Here is a 19,193-nt window from a genome sequence, read left to right as displayed (position 1 = left end):
AGGGACTAAATGTTATCTTATCCCTTTTTAAATAACTTGATCAACTAACATATATTTTGATTGGATATGAACAGAAAGCAATAATAATTGGATGAACTTGAAGGAGTTGTATTTAGGGGGAAATGAAATTAACAGCCTTGGGTCTTTATTCCATGGTAAATCACTTGGCTTCAAACATATGATCTTTTTTAAGATGAAATTACGTCAACTTTTTTTTCTTTTCAGGAAAAGAAGGAATGAAGTTGAACAAACTTGAGGTACTTAGTTTATATGATAATCTCTTTAACAATAGCATATTCCCGTCCCTTGCTGTGCTATCGAATTTGAAGTCTTTGGATTTATCTTATAACCAATTGGAGGGGGCAATTTATACAAAAGGTAAGAATATGGTATCTTTTGATTTTATATGATTTGCAATTTTCCTTTCACAATTAAATGCTTTTCATCCATTTTCCAATTAATTAGATATATATAAAAAGGCTGTAACTTACTAATATGTAATTATATTAAATAAATTGTTAACATTTATTTGCAAGCACCTAATTACCTTTCAAAATGGTTTAAAAAAAAGTCATGCTCTTTCGAAAGTAAAAATTAGATGAAGATTGACGTATTTAGAATAAAATATAGACGGTTTAATAAGATATTATTTGAAAAGAAAAAAAAACATAATTTCAAATATGTTAAATGGTATTTGAAAAATCCTTATTTGAGAACAATTGAAAAGGTTCAACCCTTATTTGGTCATTTTGTAAGGTTTCTCTTTTATTTGAGGAAGACTTAACTTTTACTTAATTATTTTGGAAGTTTTGATTCATGTGCAACTCATAAAAAGTTTCATCTCTATTTCAATACTTAGCCTAATATTTATCACCGACAATAAAAATTTCATAAGTTGAACTGAATAAACCCATTCAAGCTAGACCAAAACTTAATCGAAAAGCTCATTTTCACATTTACAAAAGAATAATTATTGTTTTGAAATAATTAAGTGGGAAATTGAAAATGACTTTGTTCAAAATCTAACTCAAATTAATGTAGTAGGCTAAATGAATAGTTCCCATTAGTTTTCACATGCTAAAGAAAAAACACTTATTTTTAGTTTCCTTTATAACGTTATCTTCAGATTTAAATGCTCTCAGCAATTTAGAGGATTTGATCTTATCCGGTAATGAAGTGAATGGGTTTATTCCATCTCAAGGTATTTATGATTTTTTTTAATTTTTCAATTTAACATTAAATTTATTTTTTTTAAAATTTTGTTATTGTTAAATTTATTATAAACTTAGAGAAAATATTTGGTATATTACTTGTGGAGATTTTAAACTTCATAAGTAAAGTAATTGGATTGACAAGTGTCCCATATAAATATAATAAAATATTTAAAAAAAGAAACACGTGTTAATTTAAAAAAATAAATATTTTATGGAATAAAATAAATAAAAATGTTGTTACTTGATAATGGTGCAGGAATAAGGCTGATGAATTTGAAAGTTGTTGATTTGAGTGGTAATGATTTCAACAATAGTATAATGTCATCTCTTGCTACACTTTCAAATCTAAAGACTCTGTGGATTGATATCTATCAATGCAATGGATTAATAGATATGAAAGGTAAAAATCACCCTTCTCCCCATCCTCAGTATTTTTATTTTCTTAAGAAGAAAAAAGAAATATTGAATGAGTAATATACATTCATAAGCTTTATTTGAACTAAACTATTTTTCATTTCTGATTCTCCTCAGATTTTTATGGTTTCAGCAATTTGGAGGAGCTGAATATGGCCTGCAATCTAGGTAATGTTAAACTCTACTCTTTGGGGGGGGTAAACTATAAAATTTATAGATATGAAGAAGAGGAAAAAGAAATAAAGATTTGTTTTATTTGCCCTGACTTGTTAATTACACATATTCTAAAGAAATAAAGCATTGTTTTACATGCAGATGCAGATGCAGATGCAGGTTGTAGCTTCTCATTACAATCATTGGGCTTATTCCCCACTTTGAAGACTCTTTCTTTACAAGGATTTAATATTAATGAAACCACAATGCCTTCTTATTCCCACAATGGTCAGTTTTGATGTTTTCTTACAAATTAAATATTATGAATTAATTTATATATGTAAGTCTAATTATGCATACAGTCCTTATACTCATCGCATTTTTTAAATTTAATTACTTTATTTTTATATTTGATGGTACATATTTTGTTGGAATATTTCTCTAATATCTTTGCCTTTTTGTCTTTCACACACATTTTGATATTGAAAGCCTCTGTTACAGCAGAATTTACTTCATTGAAGCGTTTAGAGTTGTCCTATTGTAAGGTCAATAAAAACTTCACTCGACAAGGTAATTTTATTCTTTCAATTTTCCTCTTATGATAATATTTATTTGATTTTAAGTATTTTTATTTAAAATTGTCCTTAATATTAGATACTTGATAATATTGTTTACTTGAAAGGTCAAATTTTTGTTTTAAATCCATTTTCCAGATTTTAAAAAAATAAATAAATCTTGATTAATTAATTTCGTAGTTTTAATTTATGAAAGGATGTTAAGGCGCGGTTTAAGTTTTTTTAGGGTTTTTCTCACCCAAGGCATCGCCCATTGTTAGCAGTGCATGAGGTGACAAGTGACAAAATGTTAGGCAGCCTCGTGGTTTTTTAGGAAACTATTTTCCAATGTTGTAATTTCCCCCCAAACTAATGCATTCTGTGGATCTATTTTCAAAAAAAAAAAATTATGAAAGGATGTAAAGATGAGAATGCAATAAATTAGTAAACTTTTTTTTAATAATATATAAGAATACTCAAAATGTTGTAATCATAAATTGCATTCCTTTATTTTATGAAAATTGAGAAGTTAATTCTCTATTTTAATTTGTTAGGATTTGATCCTCATATTTGATATTTTCTTCATAGTTTTATAAAAATACTTTGTTTCTCATATTTTCTTCAAAATATAACTTGCAATTAATGTAATTGAACAGAAGGGCTAAATTTAAGAAGTTTGGAAGAGTTGGAGTTGCATGAATCATCTTTACCTTCAAACTTTATTCAAGTTTTTGGACCACTCATTTCCCTTAAAAATTTGACCGCCCATGGTATTGATGGTAACAACACTCCACCTATGAATGGTAAATATTCTATTCTAAGTTACTCATCATTTTAGTTTTATATATCTCTAGATATAATATATATAATTGTGTTGAATTTTTAAAATTTTAAATTTAGTTTCTCTTAAATGTGGTAATTTGGAGTATAGATTAAAATATCCATAGATTTGATCTGCTTTTTCTATATTCAAATGTTACAAATTAAGATAATATTTGGATTCAAAATAGATATGGATAAATACATATGAATTTGCTTTGCTTATTCATGTAAAGCCATAAAGGAAAGATATTTAAATCCACTTTACAATTTTGATTTTATATATAAATAAAAAATTTAACTACTTGAATCAAACCTTTGAATATTAAAATGCATATATTTCAATTTAATGGAAATTCATTAACAATACACCAATTAACCTTTAAATTTCAAATTGCACAAGTAGAAAGACTAAAATTTTTAATTCTACAAAGCATATGGACCAGAAAAAAAAATTAAACTTAAGCAATATAACTGGCACTAAAGGCAAAGAATTAGGGCTTAGCATCTTGATATGGATATGGATAATATTCGGATTCAAAATGGATATTCGGATTCAAAATGGAAATTCATTAACAATACACCAATTAACCTTTAAATTTCAAATTGCACAAGTAGAAAGACTAAAATTTTTAATTCTACAAAGCATATGGACCAGAAAAAAAAATTAAACTTAAGCAATATAACTGACACTAAAGGCAAAGAATTAGGGCTTAGCATCTTGAATGTCTAGATTCAAATCCCATCACATGTAGATTCTCTCCCAAATAATTGTAAGTTTCAAGTCCATTATATATGAGTTTTACTTAAATTTATTTTGATTTAGATTTGAATATATTCTAATTTTCACCCTTGAATATTTTATATTGAGTTGATTAAAATTCTAATTAATTTAACATATTATTTGTTATTTAGATTTGTACCTATTTGTAAACTCCTTAAATATATACATATAATACTACTGCTTTTGCAGATTTCTGTGAATTGATAAATCTCCAAGAGTTGGATATCAATGGCAATAATCTAAGGGGTAGCTTACCCATGTGTTTCTCCAACCTCACCTCCCTTAAAACGTTATCTCTTTCTTACAATCAGCTTTTCGAAAATATATCTGTCCTTAAGAACCTAACATTGCTTGAATCTTTGGACCTCTCTTCCAATCAGTTCTCTGGAAATATATTTGCCCTTAAGAGCCTAACATTGCTTGAATCTTTGGACCTCTCTTCCAATCAGTTCTCTGAAAGTATATCTGCCCTTAAGAGCCTAACATTGCTTGAATCTTTGGACCTCTCTTCCAATCAGTTCTCTGAAAGTATATCTGCCCTTAGTATATCTGCCCTTAAGAGCCTAACATTGCTTGAATCTTTGGACCTCTCTTCCAATCAGTTCTCTGGAAATATATTTGCCCTTAAGAGCCTAACATTGCTTGAATCTTTGGACCTCTCTTCCAATCAGTTCTCTGAAAGTATATCTGCCCTTAAGAGCCTAACATTGCTTGAATCTTTGGACCTCTCTTCCAATCAGTTCTCTGAAAGTATATCTGCCCTTAAGAGCCTAACATTGCTTGAATCTTTGGACCTCTCTTCCAATCAGTTCTCTGGAAATATATCTACCCTTAAGAGCCTAACATTGCTTGAATCTTTGGACCTCTCTTCCAATCAGTTCTCTGGAAATATATCTGCCCTTAAGAGCCTAACATTGCTTGAATCTTTGGACCTCTCTTCCAATCAGTTCTCTGGAAATATATCTGCCCTTCAAAGCCTAACATTGCTTGAATCTTTGGACCTCTCTTCCAATCAGTTCTCTGGAAATATATCTGCCCTTGAAAGTCTAACATCCCTCCAATTGTTGGATATTTCAAACAATAAATTTCACATCCCAAGCTCATTAAGACCCTTGTTCAACCTTTCAAAGCTCAAGGACCTCAATGCAGATAACAACAACATACATGCTGATGATCATGAGATGTCGCATTCTTCGGCTCCAAGGTTCCAATTGAGTACCATCAAGTTATCTTGTTGTGGAAGTGGTGGGTCATTTCCACAATTCTTGTACCATCAAAGTGAGTTGTGGGTTGTTTTTCTCTCAGACATATATTTCAAGGTGGATCGATTTCCGTTTTGGTTGTTGGAAAACAACACGAAGCTAGTAACCCTGAGTCTCATGAATTGCTCTCTGTCAGGGCCATTTCAAGTGCCATCGTATGTGCATTCTGCTTTATCATATTTGGATATCTCCAACAATGCCTTCGGTGGCAACATCCCAGTAAAAATGGGAGCACACCTACCAGTTTTGGGTTATTTGAACATGTCAAAGAATTATTTCAATGGCAGCATTCCCTCTTCATTTGGTGATATGAGTTCCCTAGAAGTTCTGGACTTATCAAACAACCAATTGTCTAGAGAGATACCTGAGCACATGACTATGGGCTGCTCTTTATTACAGGTCCTTGCATTATCAAATAACAAATTACAAGGATCAATTTTCTCTGGGAATTTTATTCTAACAAGGTTGGTCGTGCTCGAATTAAATGGAAATAACTTCACTGGGATGATCCCAAATGTCTTAGCTAACTGCTCTGACTTGTATATACTAGATCTTAGCAATAACTCTATCTTTGGTGAAGTCCCAAGTTGGATTTGGAATATGTCAGAGCTGGCAGCATTGGATGTGAGCAGGAACCAACTCTTTGGTAGATTGCCACAATGGAGGGGATATGCTTCGAATTTGGAACAAGTTGCCATGGCAGATAATCAACTTGAAGGTTCAATACCTAGGGCAATTTGTAGTCTCAATTTCAAACTTCAATTTTTGGACCTTTCCATGAACAGTTTATCTGGGACTCTACCATCTTGCTTCAAGCCGGTATCGGTGAGGGAAGTTCATTTATTTAAAAATAAGCTACAAGGAGCGTTACCGAATGCTTTTCATGATAGCTCGTCGTTGGTGACATTGGATCTCAGCTATAACCACTTGAAGGGTAACATTCCAAATTGGGTTAGCAATCTTTCTAAATTAAGTTATCTTCTCTTAAGGAGAAACCACTTTGAGGGTGAAATTCCAATTCAATTATGCAAGTTGGATCGTTTAAGCTTGATTGATCTTTCTCAAAACAATCTCTCTGGTGGTATTCCTTCTTGTTTAAAAGTTTTTGCACTGAATTATGCACCTGAGCAATATATTTGGCATCAAACTATTTATTACGGCATGAATAGCTCAGTGTCCATTGAAGTTTCAATAGAATACACAGTAAAGAGCAGATCCTACAATTACAAGAGAAGAATGCTTCAATACATGTCTGGAATTGATCTCTCCTGCAACAAGCTTACCGGTGAAATTAGTTTTGAAACAAAAAACATTAAGAAGATCTTCACATTGAACCTTTCTCACAATAGCTTGACCGGACCAGTGCCACAAGCATTTTCTAACCTCATGGACATGGAAAGTCTAGATCTTTCCTACAACAATTTGACAGGGAATATCCCTGCCGAATTTGCAGTGTTACATTTCCTAGAATACTTCAATGTGTCATACAACAATTTATCTGGAAAAACACCTGAAAGGATTGGACAATTGGGAGCATTTGATGAAAGCAACTATGTCGGGAATCCTTTTCTTTGTGGCTCATTGGTGGGGAAGAATTGTTCGCCCGTGGAAACACCATTGACACCGAAGGCTTCAGCTGGCAACAAAGAAGACCATGGTTTCATTGATATGGATGCTTTCTATGCAAGCTTCTTCGCATGTTACGTGATGGTGCTATTGTGTATCGCAGCTGTGCTGTACATAAATCCTTATTGGAGGCAAGCATGGTTTTACCATATACATATGGCCGTTGATTCCTGCTACTATTTTGTGATAGATAATTTCCCCAGAAGTTTTTTTAGTGGAAACATGTAGCAAAGCAATTGCGGTTTCCGATAAAAGAGTTTACAAGGGGTATAAAGCTGTCGATTGCAAAGCCAGGTTTATATGGAATAACTGTGTTAAGACATGGATTTAAAGTGCTTTTCTGGAACTGAATAAAAACTCCCACAAGCCATATTCTTAGTTTCACTGCTATTTCAGTTGGTTTGATTTCAATTTGTACAAAATGTTAGCTGTCACCAGGTCTAGTCCTTCATAATCTCAGTAGCAGCAACAAATAATTATGGAAGATTGCTTGCTATGTGTAACACCACCTTCATGTTGAATAAGTTTCTTTTCTCCACACACAAATGAGCAACTTGGTTGCTTGGTTATGCATCCAAAAGCTTCCAATCGCTGTGCAAAGTTGCAGTTTATTACATACAAACCTTCCATAATGTTTGTATGTTTCTTCAAAGATTCTTGATCTAGAAAGTATCATGCTGCTAAAGTCTCAAAGTTTCACTTCTAACCATCACATTGGCAAATGGCATCGTCTAATTACTGTTTCAACCAGATAAGTTTAGTTCGTCTGATTTTCAGGCATTTCTTTTACTGGTTTCGAGGTACTGCTCATACAAAGAACGATATCTCGCAGGCACGTAATCCTTGAATCTGTAACAGATGACAACAGAGGGTAAGGTCCAGTAAAAATAATCGATAATAGCTGCAAGCTAACAAGGGGGATGGAAATGAATGACAGGCTAAAGAATATCAGTAGACAGAAGTCTAGGTATGGTGTAAACTAGCAATTTGTTTCTTTGCTAGTGTTGCTGATAGACCTCTGATGGCACTTGCAGCCTTTAAGGCTCTAACATATTTGATGATTTCAAACAATGTTGGGCTTAGATTTATAAATCATTTACACAAGCCAAGAATAAGAAATTAAATTTGCCACACTTCCAATGAAACCTAGAACCGCAAAATATGGTTTATAGCATCATAGGATTAACTGGATGAGTATCAGAAAGTCTCTGCTCAATGTATACAAGGTTAAGCCTACTAAATTATTTTTCACAATGCCTAACTGACAATGTTAAGTAATTGCTCAGTCTTCAAATTTAATGCTATATTTTAGGTGACAACCATTTTGGAGTATTTGCACACCTTTCAAGAAGATGAAGCCTCTCAGATCCTGAAAATAACTCCACAATGCATTGCAGAGGATTACCAATATTTATCACTTTCGACTTTATTTCCTTCATATAACCCACAAAATCTTTGTATTCTGCAGGACTAAGTTTCTCTTTGACCTGATGGCAAAGAAATTTTCAAAAAAATTCCCAATCCGAATCAGTTAATGCAATCAGGAAAGTGAAAATCCACAAGAGTTAGCCTGTATTGTGAATTTCAAGAGAAAGCAGCAAAAGACAAATTAACAATAAATCACTAAGGGAAGATAGTTCCAACAATTAAACAAGGAATGAATGCATGTCATACAAGTCTTTTCAACTTAATTTCTCTAGAGGTTCCAAAGATAAGTTTCTCAACTTAAAACCCAAAACTCATTCCAAAATTCACATAGAATCAAAGCAAATATCAAAGCAATTAAAATTTTCAATTGCTGGCATTTATAAGAAATTTTGGAAGAAAAAGATGCATTTTACCTGAATCAGAAAAGCGGAGCCTCTTGTTTCCTCTGCACCAAGTTGTTCAGCACTTCCACGAACATCGTTCTTTTTATGATTTAGAAACTTAGCATCCACCTCTGCATCTCCATCATCCTTGTGCAGTAAATGAACATTAGCATTCAACATATTTGTAGTCGCATAAAGATTGCTGTGCTTCACTAAACTTACTGTGAAAGGAAGGTCTCTTGGCACTGATCTTTGGGCATCTGATGCATTAACATTGGAACTTTTATCATGCTCTATTAGTAGTGCTTTGCGTTTCTTCATAGAACATAGTTGTTGCTCTTTACTTTGTTGTTTATCTGATGGAAGATGACCAGTCAAACCAATAACATCATGATTTTGATATTGCATTTTTCCCCTCCCAGTAATTAACAACTTTTTTTCTTTGCTCATTGGATCACTTGATCGCTTCAATTTTTTCAAATCCATACACGGAGTGAAACATGAAAGATTGGCGGGAGGAATATCTCTGAGATGGCTCGAGTTGTTGCTGCTTTTAACATCTAAAAGAGAAGATAGTTTGTGTTTGGAGTGAGGTAGATCCATTGAAGTAGACTGCAAACACATGTTATTAAGATACAACTCATATGAAGGAAAAACAAGAAACAGAAGTTCATAAAAAAGCTGACATTATGCATAGAAAACAATAGATACCAAAACAGAGAGCTTTTCCGTGTAAGATTCGTCCAGAGCCTGAGCAGTTTTTATCTCATCGGGAACTGGTTTTGTAGAAGTTGGACTTAGATCTGTATAAAATTAAGAAATATGGATGATTTTATTAAGGTAATCTTGGTGACGAAATGATCAAAAATGCTGTAATCAGAAGAGGGTAAAGAGCCATGCACTTATAACAGCAAGGCATCGCATTCAATGACAAAGGTCAACTTCCCCACCAATAAAAATTGAATAGAAATTGCAGTTGATTACTAGAGCAAAAACTTCAGACTTCAGATCTTCAAAACTAAAAAGAAGCTAGGTTTAAAACAGCTCCATCAATAGTTTTGGACATTTTAAGATCAAGAGATACGAATCAAAGAAACATGACAACAGTAACATCATTAAAGGACACTTAACCAAGGGTTTTCTGGTCCGCTAGTTCTGGCTTTGCAGGAGTACGGCTTCCTCCATCTCGGAAGAAACGAGTCAGCGTAAAAACAGCATCCCCAAATTTGGAATAACACTGCAAAAGAAAAGAGGAATAAGCAGTCCTTCTAATAAAGGGTTGCTTCATTTTGTAGAAGTATACCTTAATATGAGGCAGTATCCAAACTGATATTTGAGACTGTCGACTTGATTGAGCAAACCTGTAAAGATCTCAGAAGATAAATTAACAATTGAAGGCAAATGCACAATAAGTTGACCAAGTTAAGGAGAACAAGTTTTAGGGAAATGCATTTTGCAGTTGAAAATTTCTGAAAACCTCAACCATACGGTTCCTAGTTGAATAGATTATAACAATATATGGAAACAAACACATCAAACTCAAACAAACAATCAATCAACATTATAATAAACAGAAAACTAGTTAAAAGAAAATGTACAAAAAAAAAAACATAAAACGTTAATATATATATATGCTGCAGGTGTTAACTTAGAAGTGATATGCATATTACTTTACAGAAAACAAGGGATAAGAACAACTCCATGAATGATTCACAAAAAAAAAATGGATGGATGGGTTCACACAAACAAATCGCTTGTGAGCCTTCAACTTCCCAAGTTTACAGCTTAGGTCTTATTCTTCCAAACTGAGAAAACTTTTCGCTTCATGCTTGGTCAGGTCCAGACTGATAATGTAAACTAAGGTAGTACATCCAAGTTTACCACTAAATGCTTAATTTTACAACTGGGGGTTTTAAGTAGTTAAATCAATGCATTAATAAGCACTGGAGTAACAGTTTTAACCCCTCATTATGGGAAGTGAAAAGCAAAACTAGATATAAAATGTTTCCGAAAGAGAGTCGAAGGGAACACATCAAACATAAACTGTTATATTTACTACTTGGAGAATTCTCAGATGAAAGATCACAAGGAAAGGGCAATAGAAAGCAAGTACCTTTCATCACAAAAGATAATCGCTCCATAATCATGACGGTGACGGATAACTCGTCCGACTGACTGATTTACAGCTCTTGATGCTTGTTGATTGTACCACTCTTCTCCAGATAACAACTTAATCATCTGATGAAATTAGCATGGAAACTGTTTACTTAAAAATGAAAAGCATTTAATTAAATTTCAAAAACATCTTTACTCGAGAAATATCTGCATCAGTCATCACCTTACATCCTTCCCTGGGTGATTGTGCCTGTAGGTCCAGGTACTCACGTTTGAGACGAACCTGTCATATTACCAGATGTAGACACTCAGTTCTACGATGCTCATTCAGTAACAGATTTAGAAAAAAGCAAAGCTGATAAAGAGTGGAATGAAAACTGCCAATGAAGAAACTGAGCAATAGGCTAAGGATGACCAAACCTTGGGGTCTGTCCGTGTGGCAAATGGCATCCCAGTGATGACCACTGCCCTTCCAGCATGGTCAGCAAAATCTAATCCTTCACTGACCTGAAGAAATAGAAAGAGGGGGAAAAAAGAATCAACCATGGTAGACAAAGCTGAGCTTCAGAAAGATAAACAAGAAGCCTTTTTTTTTTTTTTTGGGGGGGGGAAGGAACCAAGACTACAGTAATGTAGACTCACAAACCATGTAGAACATTACACATTAGCAAGAAATACGACCTGAGTCATTACTTTTATTATATATTATTACTAACAGTACTGTTCATACAGATCTAGAGAACCTGGAACCAAACATAAGTATAAATAAAGATGAAGTTCAGGATCACAAAGAAAATTGCTCCATAGTTTAATCCAAGGTTTAGTAACAAATACAAGGTGAACTCGTTCGTATATCTGCTAGTGAGGAATAATGCGTTATTCACTAAAATCTTACATCTCTTGAATATATAAAAAAGTATTTATTAAGGAATCAGAAATCAGAAAAGATAAAAAATAAAAATAAAAAGTATGCTAGAAACATATTCTGGAATTTATATAACACAGCTATTTTCCATCTAGCAGGTAGCATGTATTTTCTCCTTTGTAAAAGTAAAACACCACTACACAAGAATTATGTCAGAGAGGCTTGTAAGGGTGCATCTCTGAAGCCCCCAAACAACCTTTCCATAGGCACAATATATGGTTGAAAGCACAAGGGAGATCTCTCCATTCTTTTATCACCACAAAACATGTTACATGTATGTCTGGCAGAGTGCAAAAACAAAGATTTGCTTTAAGTTTGGATGGGAACAGCATACCTTGCCACGACAAACTGCAAAAAATACTGCTCCCGAAGTGGAGGTGTCCTTTAGTTTAGTCATATAGTCCTGCCAAAGAAAAGAAACTATTTATCCGGGCTATGAAGTCTCTGATTGTTTGAATACTATATAAGACAAATTAAAATTTTCCTGAATCTACAACCTCAATTGCCATAGGAAAGAGGGAAGATTGTCTGGGTTCAATAACGGGTTTCTTAAATTTGCATATTCTTTCCCATATCGTACTTGAATTTGTATTACCCTGCAAGGAGAAAAAAAATAATGTTTATGAAAAGAAAATAATTTATGAAGCTAAAAGTATGGATTCACTTCCTTTCTCCATTATTCTTGTTCCAAGATCTTACCATGTTCTTCCAACAACTAATGCACTGGTCCAAAAGGTAGTAAGATGGAAAGAACACAAGCAGTCCATCAGGTACAATTCGAGCAAAATTGACTGGAAAAGAACTCAAAAAGAGAAAAAAACAATGTTACTGAAACATTATGGCTACGAAGGCAAATATGGAAACCTAATTGTCATTAATTATCATAAACTGAAGCATATGCAAGGCAACTCTGCACAATTTGAGCATAATACTTCAAGCCTATTATGGTTAAATAAAGGACTTCCTTCTTTGAAAGTTATTGTTTCCATGTATAAACTTAGAAAATCCCTCTTGGATCAACGCATTAATAGTTGATATTGCCTCATGTAAACAACATGCTCTTTCTTTTACAAAGCCTGAATCTTTTGAACATGTATACTCAGCCCACCAGACTAAAGATAGTCATAGCATGTTTTTATCTACAGTCAAATGATCTCCCACTGAGCTATGGACCTATTGACAGCTCTCTTAGCAAATTTTATCCAAATAGCATGACCTGCTCATGTCTATTATTCAGAACATTGTATATTCAATGAATTCCCTCCGGTGCAGTAATATGATGAAGCTGAGAAAAGAACCAATAGCCTTTCTACCACCAATAAGTGTTAATATTTCTCATTGGATTGAGAAATTGAGAAGAGAATCCAGAGATCATTAGACTAATACTAGTTTTACCATTGGCACATCTAACTATTATCAATGAAAAGGTTCACATACCAATAGCATTGCCCAGCTCTTGTTTGTATTCTGGAGAATCACGAAATCGGAAAGATGAATTGAAGGGACGACCTGATGGACCAAGTGGTACAACTCCAGCCCATATCTGATTTGAGGATATTACATGAGGATTTTCCAACTGAATAGGAAAATCTCTGAGATAACATGCAGAAGATTTCTCTCTTTAGTAATTAAGATTCAAGAAAGCCAAAGCAAAATAATTTTAAAAAGAATGAATTGGTGCAACTTACAATTTGAATTCTTGTGCGAATGAATCCAAGGGAGATAATGTACCCGATGTCAATATAATAGATCCAACACCCCTTTCGGAGAACTCCTGCATGGCAATTCCCGGATTGAAGCACCACCAGCTGAGTATCCTGGATGACTTACCTGCCAATGTTCAAAAAGATGAATATGTAATTCATTTTTACCACAAAGCATATTAAAACGTCACAGCAGAATGGTGGTATCCAGGACCAGAACCTTGTAGCTCCCTTATCTGTTATTATTGACTGATGAAGCTATATGAAGTGCATCAATTATTGTCAAGAAGTGGAATAAATTCAGAGAAAATGATAGGAATGTGTTCCATAAAATCTGTATAAATTTTGAGATGAAACTCTACAACAAGAAAGAATATGCACCTATAGTGCACCTTGGAATACACAAAAGTCTACCTCTTTTGTCTGCCCATTTTGGTATACAGGAGGCTGGAAGATGGAAGATCCTCATCTTGTAACTAAATGGCTTACTATTCCATGCAAGTATAGCAAGTAAGATTTTGATTTTGAACAAGATACAAGGAAATACCAACAACCTTGTTACTAACAACAATATCTTACAACCAATGTGGGTAATTTCCACAAGTTCCAACTAACATCACATGCATACGCCAATAAGCACCAGTTCTTTTTCAGTACTTCTTATTGTTCATTTTCTTTTCCTGAATCCTTACTGCATCCCAGACTCCCAGCCAGTTTTTCATTTAGTAAGGGAAAAGAAAAGAAAAGAATAACCTCATTTGTTAATGTATTAATAAAGTTAATCTTCTTTGTAAACCATGAGGCTCCTAAAAAAGGGGTGTTCATATGCCTACATTCATACTTGACAACCGGAAGAATCATAATGATCTTTAACAATGTCAACCTGATCTAAATAAAGAACTAAATTGAATCGAGCAGGGTAAATACATGTAGAACAAATTAAAGAGCAAATAACAAATTCTAACAATTTGGTCTCTGAATTACCTTTGAAGACTTCTGTAGCATTTGCCTCAGTCTCTTGCACATGAACCTAAAATAACAGATGAGAGTTCAAACATAAGATGCCTAGCTTAGGGAAGAATAGTATGGAAACAATGCCCACTATTAAAAAGGTAATGATAACAACATCCACTGTCATGAGTCTGTCAACTCAAGGCACTGAGATCCAAGCTTACACGATAAGAATCAGCATGACCATTGCCCTTGTCTCTGTATATACTTTTAAGGATGTTGCCAATGATTTCCAGCCTACAGCCATTTCCCTTTGCATCATGCTTCTTATCTTCCTCAAGTAGCACAGTAGCATCCTCAATTATTTCAATAAGCTTAGATGCAGTTTCATGTGTGATATTAAGATCAGCAAGTAGTTCATAAATGTAGGGCCCGGGCTTGGTAAATCCAAGTTCCTTGGATTCAATGGGAACTTCATCAATTCGCTTCTGAAGTTTCAAAAGAAGAGCTAAAAACAAGAAGAATAAGCTCCAAATAAATGTATTGATAAGGATACGCGTGTATATAAAAAGAAAGTGAGATGCGCACACACTCATACATAAATACAATGAAATTACAAACACAATTAAGCTGAAGCTGCCAGCAAAGTGATTGAAAGGTTTTCTAGAAGTACAATATCCTCAACTTAAAGAACCAAAGCTAACTCAGTGCAGGAGGGCAAAAACAACTCATTGAAGAAACAACTGTGGCATTTGAAAATAATAAAAGGTTATATATAGTTGCATACAAAAGCATTTCTAAGAACAGCAATATAGATACGATCTCAATGTACCAATTGACTAACCTCTAAGGATTGCAAAGTTATCAGGATTCCCTGATTTATCATTTGACTCTTCTCGCCTCCCAACAGCTAGGTCAACACAATGTTTCGCTTCAGATATACATGCAGTCAGAAGCCCAGAAGACAAGTCAAAAGAGGCTGCATCAGCACATATGCTTTCCTGCATTGTATTCCCATGAAATTAGTAGCTAAGCTCACATAACAAAAGAATGAAAGTCGACTGTCAAATGAGTTGGCCTATTTCATTCAATAGAATAACTAAATTCCAACAGTAGTGAACAAAGAATTTCAATTAGCGGCAGAAAATATGTTCTATCTAAAATTTACACATAAGTTCCAGTTACAAATTTCAATTTTCCCCTTACAAGGTTGTGAGCTTCATCAAAAATCAGTATGCTATTGTGCCACTCAAAATTAAGAGATCCTCTATATTCACGATCAATGAGATAGTTGTAAGGTGCAAATAAAATATCAACAGTCTTGTGGAGTTCTCGCGCTACATAATAAGGGCACCTACAAGAAAAAAGACATTGTAAAAACTAGCAAGAAAACATAATCAACAATATTAAAATTAGTAGTGGGGCTTTAGACCAGGACATGCATTGGAGTAAAAATAACAACCATATGAAGTATGGAAAGAGAACACTACTGCAGAAACCTACGGTCCGTATTTTCTTCCAATATTCACCAAATCCTCTATGTCAACAGGCTCATCACCAATATGAGGATTGCTCTTCATATAATCTACAATAAAAAAGATACATTAGTTGACAATGGATGCCCCTGAACTATTTCCAACTGAAAACTTCAAAAAAGAAATTAGAGAGATAGTTGCTCAATTCACTGGAAATAATTGAATAGTATGGTCCAGAGAACATTAGAACAGTATCTCAACTCTTCCCTATTGTTCATATCAAGCCTGTATGACCATCATGAAGTAATACTTTGTAAAAGGAAATCAAGCAAACTGTCTCTGCATTACCATGATGAATATATATAGGCATTTCTTACTTTCCTCTTGTAGATTGGATAACAATCCAATGTGATACAAAACTTTAACAGCAATTCCTAATAATAATCACACACTCTAAAGCCAGAATCAAAGTCCACATCCTCCCCTTTTACAGTCAGTCTATATAAGATAAAAGTGTACATCAACCAAGAGTTAAAAGTTTAAATTAAACGACCTATTGAATAGATGCTGACATATTCAGGGCATGGGCAGTGTATGTCAAATGACATCTATGCATAAAAGTGAACAAGTACCAGCAACACGTGAAAAATGAGTGCATGAACGCTTCTGACGCTTTCTGCAAAGGAAACGGCAGGCATTTGTCTGGGCTTTTCCTCGAAGTAAACTTACATCTTCATGTATGCACAATTGCTCTCGAGATCCCAAAACTATCATCTTGGGCCTGTACATCCTCTAATATTCAGAAAGTCAAAACCCTAAGCCAAAATATTGAGCTTATGAAAATATCAACAACATAAATGTCCACTGATACCCCTGAAGAAGCTTAAGAACATATTTTAACAACAATGATTAACAACAAGAGAAGCTCCCTTAGATGTAATAGATGACAAGAAAATGCTAGGAAATCTGCAGTATCTTCATATTTCTCCTTATTTTCATAAAAGACAAACAAAGTTTATGCCACATTCAAAGAAATGAAAATTCAAATGTTGTTATACCTTCAATTTTTTTTCTTTTAAGACTTGATGTTTCTAGACATGCAACATTTCATATAAATACTGATCGAAAAAAAAAAACCCAGTTAGGCAAGGAGTAAAATGCAGATAATCTAAGAATGATTCAAGTTGAAACCTCTAGTGAAAAGATTTCCTAGAAATACAGCAGTTATTTTATGCTCCAATCAAAAAGCAACTGAATTGAGGTTTAAAACAGATGGAGCTTGGGTTAATAATCAAACCAAGCTCAAAATGCGATGTAAAACTCATTTGTTAAACAAACCAAGTATCAGGAAATTTTTCGCCAACTTGATCAAGCCATTGAACATCTGGCTTAATAGAGTTTCACGATTGCTCAGTTCCAAAGCATATTATATTACCTCAAGATCCCACCTCTTATCTTATCAAACAGATTTAAGACAATAGATTCTACCACAAATATTTTTTAAAAAGAGATGAGAGAAGAGAGAGAGAGAGAAGTTGTTATCAGCTCAAAAATATTCTCCTGGGCTCTGGCTAGAACAAGACAAAAGTCTTCCAGGAGAATGGATCAGATCGGACATATCTGGTAAGCCAGCCCAAAGACATTGGTCTACAGCCTAATATTGGAAGTGGTAAGACTGAACAAAATCAGCTCAGATGCAGATGTCAAAAAAGGGCACGAACCAACATATGCTCTTCCAGTTTTTCCTTAAATTTGGAGGACAAAGACATGTCAATCATCTCCACTACAGCAAACCACGCATAACACAACTGGAACAATAAGATATTGATAAAGAAACCTAAATCATGTGTAATGAAACAATCAACCATGACCTGTAATTGCTTCTTCTCAACTCTTGAACGACTTGCCGAAGTTGGCTGTGAGTACGTGAGGTATACACTATGGTTGGATGGTTACTGGACTGAGACTCTGATGGTCCTACGTCAGATTGGCTCCCATGGAATTCACTCTTTCTTTGACTACTCCCAGTTGAAAAACCACCCAAACTTTTCCTCCAGGCCAATGTGGCACAGAGAAGACATAATGTTTTCCCAGTTCCAGTAGGACTCTCCAAAAGTGCATTACACCTCTGCAACATAAAACAAGTAGAACAAACCTTAAATAAACAAAATTCATACTACACATCACTTAGTTCCTAAAAATAGAACCCAGAACAAGAATTTAAAACAACCCAACATCAATATCCAACTCAACTATGCCAAAATATAAATAACAATTACCCGAATGCCCTTCAATTGCATAACCACGTTTCAAAACAGCACCCAAAATTTTCTTATAATTTAACACATTTCTCCCAAAAAAAATCAGTACTTTCAATAAACTAAAATTTAGTTTTTTATATATTTTCTTAAAAAAATTGAAGAAAATCAGACATGTGATCACTGTTCCTTAAATTCAATTCCACCACTCAGAATAACAAAAAAAAATCCTTACCACTAAACAGCAAAAGTAACTACAAAACCTTTAAGAATGTACCTTTTGGAGAGCGTCAATAACTTTCTCCATGTAAACTAGTTGGCAATCGTATGCCTCGAACGGAAAATCAACATCGATTCCCCGTAACTTGTAAGTGGGCATTTTCCTTTTTTTTATGTTTGGATTACGAGAAAAATGATAGGGTTTACCTTTTTTAACTAGTTTGAATTGAGTTGTAGTCTTATAGAACATGGTGTATAAACCCTAGGGGGCGAAGGAATGGGAGTTAGATTTTCCCGCCATTGCGCTCCTGATTAGTGCATAGTTTATTTCCAAGACGCTGTCGTCTAATATGATTGTAATTTGGTTAAAATTTTCTATAAGCCCCTGTGTTTTTTGTATGTTTTGATTTTAGTCCCCTATTTTCATTTTGAATTTAAAATGCAAATCCAATATTTTACACAATGAAATTCTTTCTATTAGATTTCAGTCTATTACAAATTTACAATTGTGAAAATTTTTAACTTTGGGGTAGCTAATTGTGGCGATCTAGTGAAAAAGTTTGAAAACTGAAGTTCGATTTTGAAATAAAAAGGAGTCGTCACCGATCCTTTTTTATAGGTGTGATCGGAGACCTATTAGATCTATTTTTTAAAACAAAAGAAGGCTGAGTTTAGGTCTACGTTAAAATCCACAGAAAAATTAGGGTTCGGGAGTCGGTTACGTGCGAGGAAGGTATTAGCACCCTCGCGACGCCCAAAATTGGTATCTTTTAAACATGTGTTGTCTTGATTTTCAAAAGTACGAGTTCAATTTAAATTCTAATCGTGATCCAATTTAAAAGACGAGAACTTTCAATTTTTGATTTTTGAGAAGGATATACCGATTTAACACGAGCCGACAAATTCCATC

General features: G+C 34.0%; 2 protein-coding genes across 4 annotated transcripts; one reads left to right on the top strand and one right to left on the bottom strand.

Annotated features, from left to right (window-relative positions):
- Positions 1–71: 71 nt before the first annotated feature.
- On the top strand, positions 72–7,054 carry LOC107937352 (receptor-like protein 15). Its single transcript, XM_041116282.1, has 9 exons — positions 72–155; positions 226–378; positions 1,127–1,201; positions 1,471–1,614; positions 1,746–1,796; positions 1,944–2,069; positions 2,271–2,351; positions 2,992–3,138; positions 4,128–7,054. The coding sequence occupies exons 1-9, from the start codon at positions 92–94 to the stop codon at positions 7,052–7,054; spliced, it is 3,768 nt and encodes a 1,255-aa protein (XP_040972216.1). The 5' UTR covers positions 72–91.
- LOC107937350 (regulator of telomere elongation helicase 1 homolog) lies at positions 7,052–18,583 on the bottom strand. Of its 3 annotated transcripts, XM_016870218.2 has the most exons (23): positions 18,342–18,579; positions 17,678–17,934; positions 16,439–16,587; positions 15,835–15,916; positions 15,538–15,685; positions 15,176–15,332; positions 14,556–14,839; positions 14,365–14,410; positions 13,366–13,507; positions 13,115–13,269; positions 12,377–12,468; positions 12,175–12,273; positions 12,012–12,080; positions 11,173–11,259; positions 10,976–11,035; positions 10,751–10,875; positions 9,941–9,998; positions 9,769–9,874; positions 9,349–9,440; positions 8,860–9,249; positions 8,668–8,784; positions 8,168–8,313; positions 7,052–7,675 (listed from the first exon to the last, which is right to left on the bottom strand). In XM_016870218.2, the coding sequence occupies exons 1-23, from the start codon at positions 18,531–18,533 to the stop codon at positions 7,600–7,602; spliced, it is 3,129 nt and encodes a 1,042-aa protein (XP_016725707.2). In that variant the 5' UTR covers positions 18,534–18,579; the 3' UTR covers positions 7,052–7,599. The 3 variants fall into 3 exon arrangements, with proteins under 3 accessions (XP_016725707.2, XP_016725708.2, XP_040972217.1); XM_016870219.2 differs by lacking the exon at positions 8,168–8,313 and having other exon boundaries at positions 18,342–18,580; XM_041116283.1 differs by lacking the exons at positions 7,052–7,675; positions 8,168–8,313; positions 8,668–8,784 and having other exon boundaries at positions 8,860–9,197; positions 18,342–18,583.
- Between the last annotated feature and the right edge of the window lie 610 nt (positions 18,584–19,193).

Source organism: Gossypium hirsutum, chromosome A06 (assembly GCF_007990345.1).
Source record: "Gossypium hirsutum isolate 1008001.06 chromosome A06, Gossypium_hirsutum_v2.1, whole genome shotgun sequence".
NCBI lineage: Eukaryota > Viridiplantae > Streptophyta > Magnoliopsida > Malvales > Malvaceae > Gossypium > Gossypium hirsutum.
This window is presented reverse-complemented; position numbering and strand designations above follow the sequence as displayed.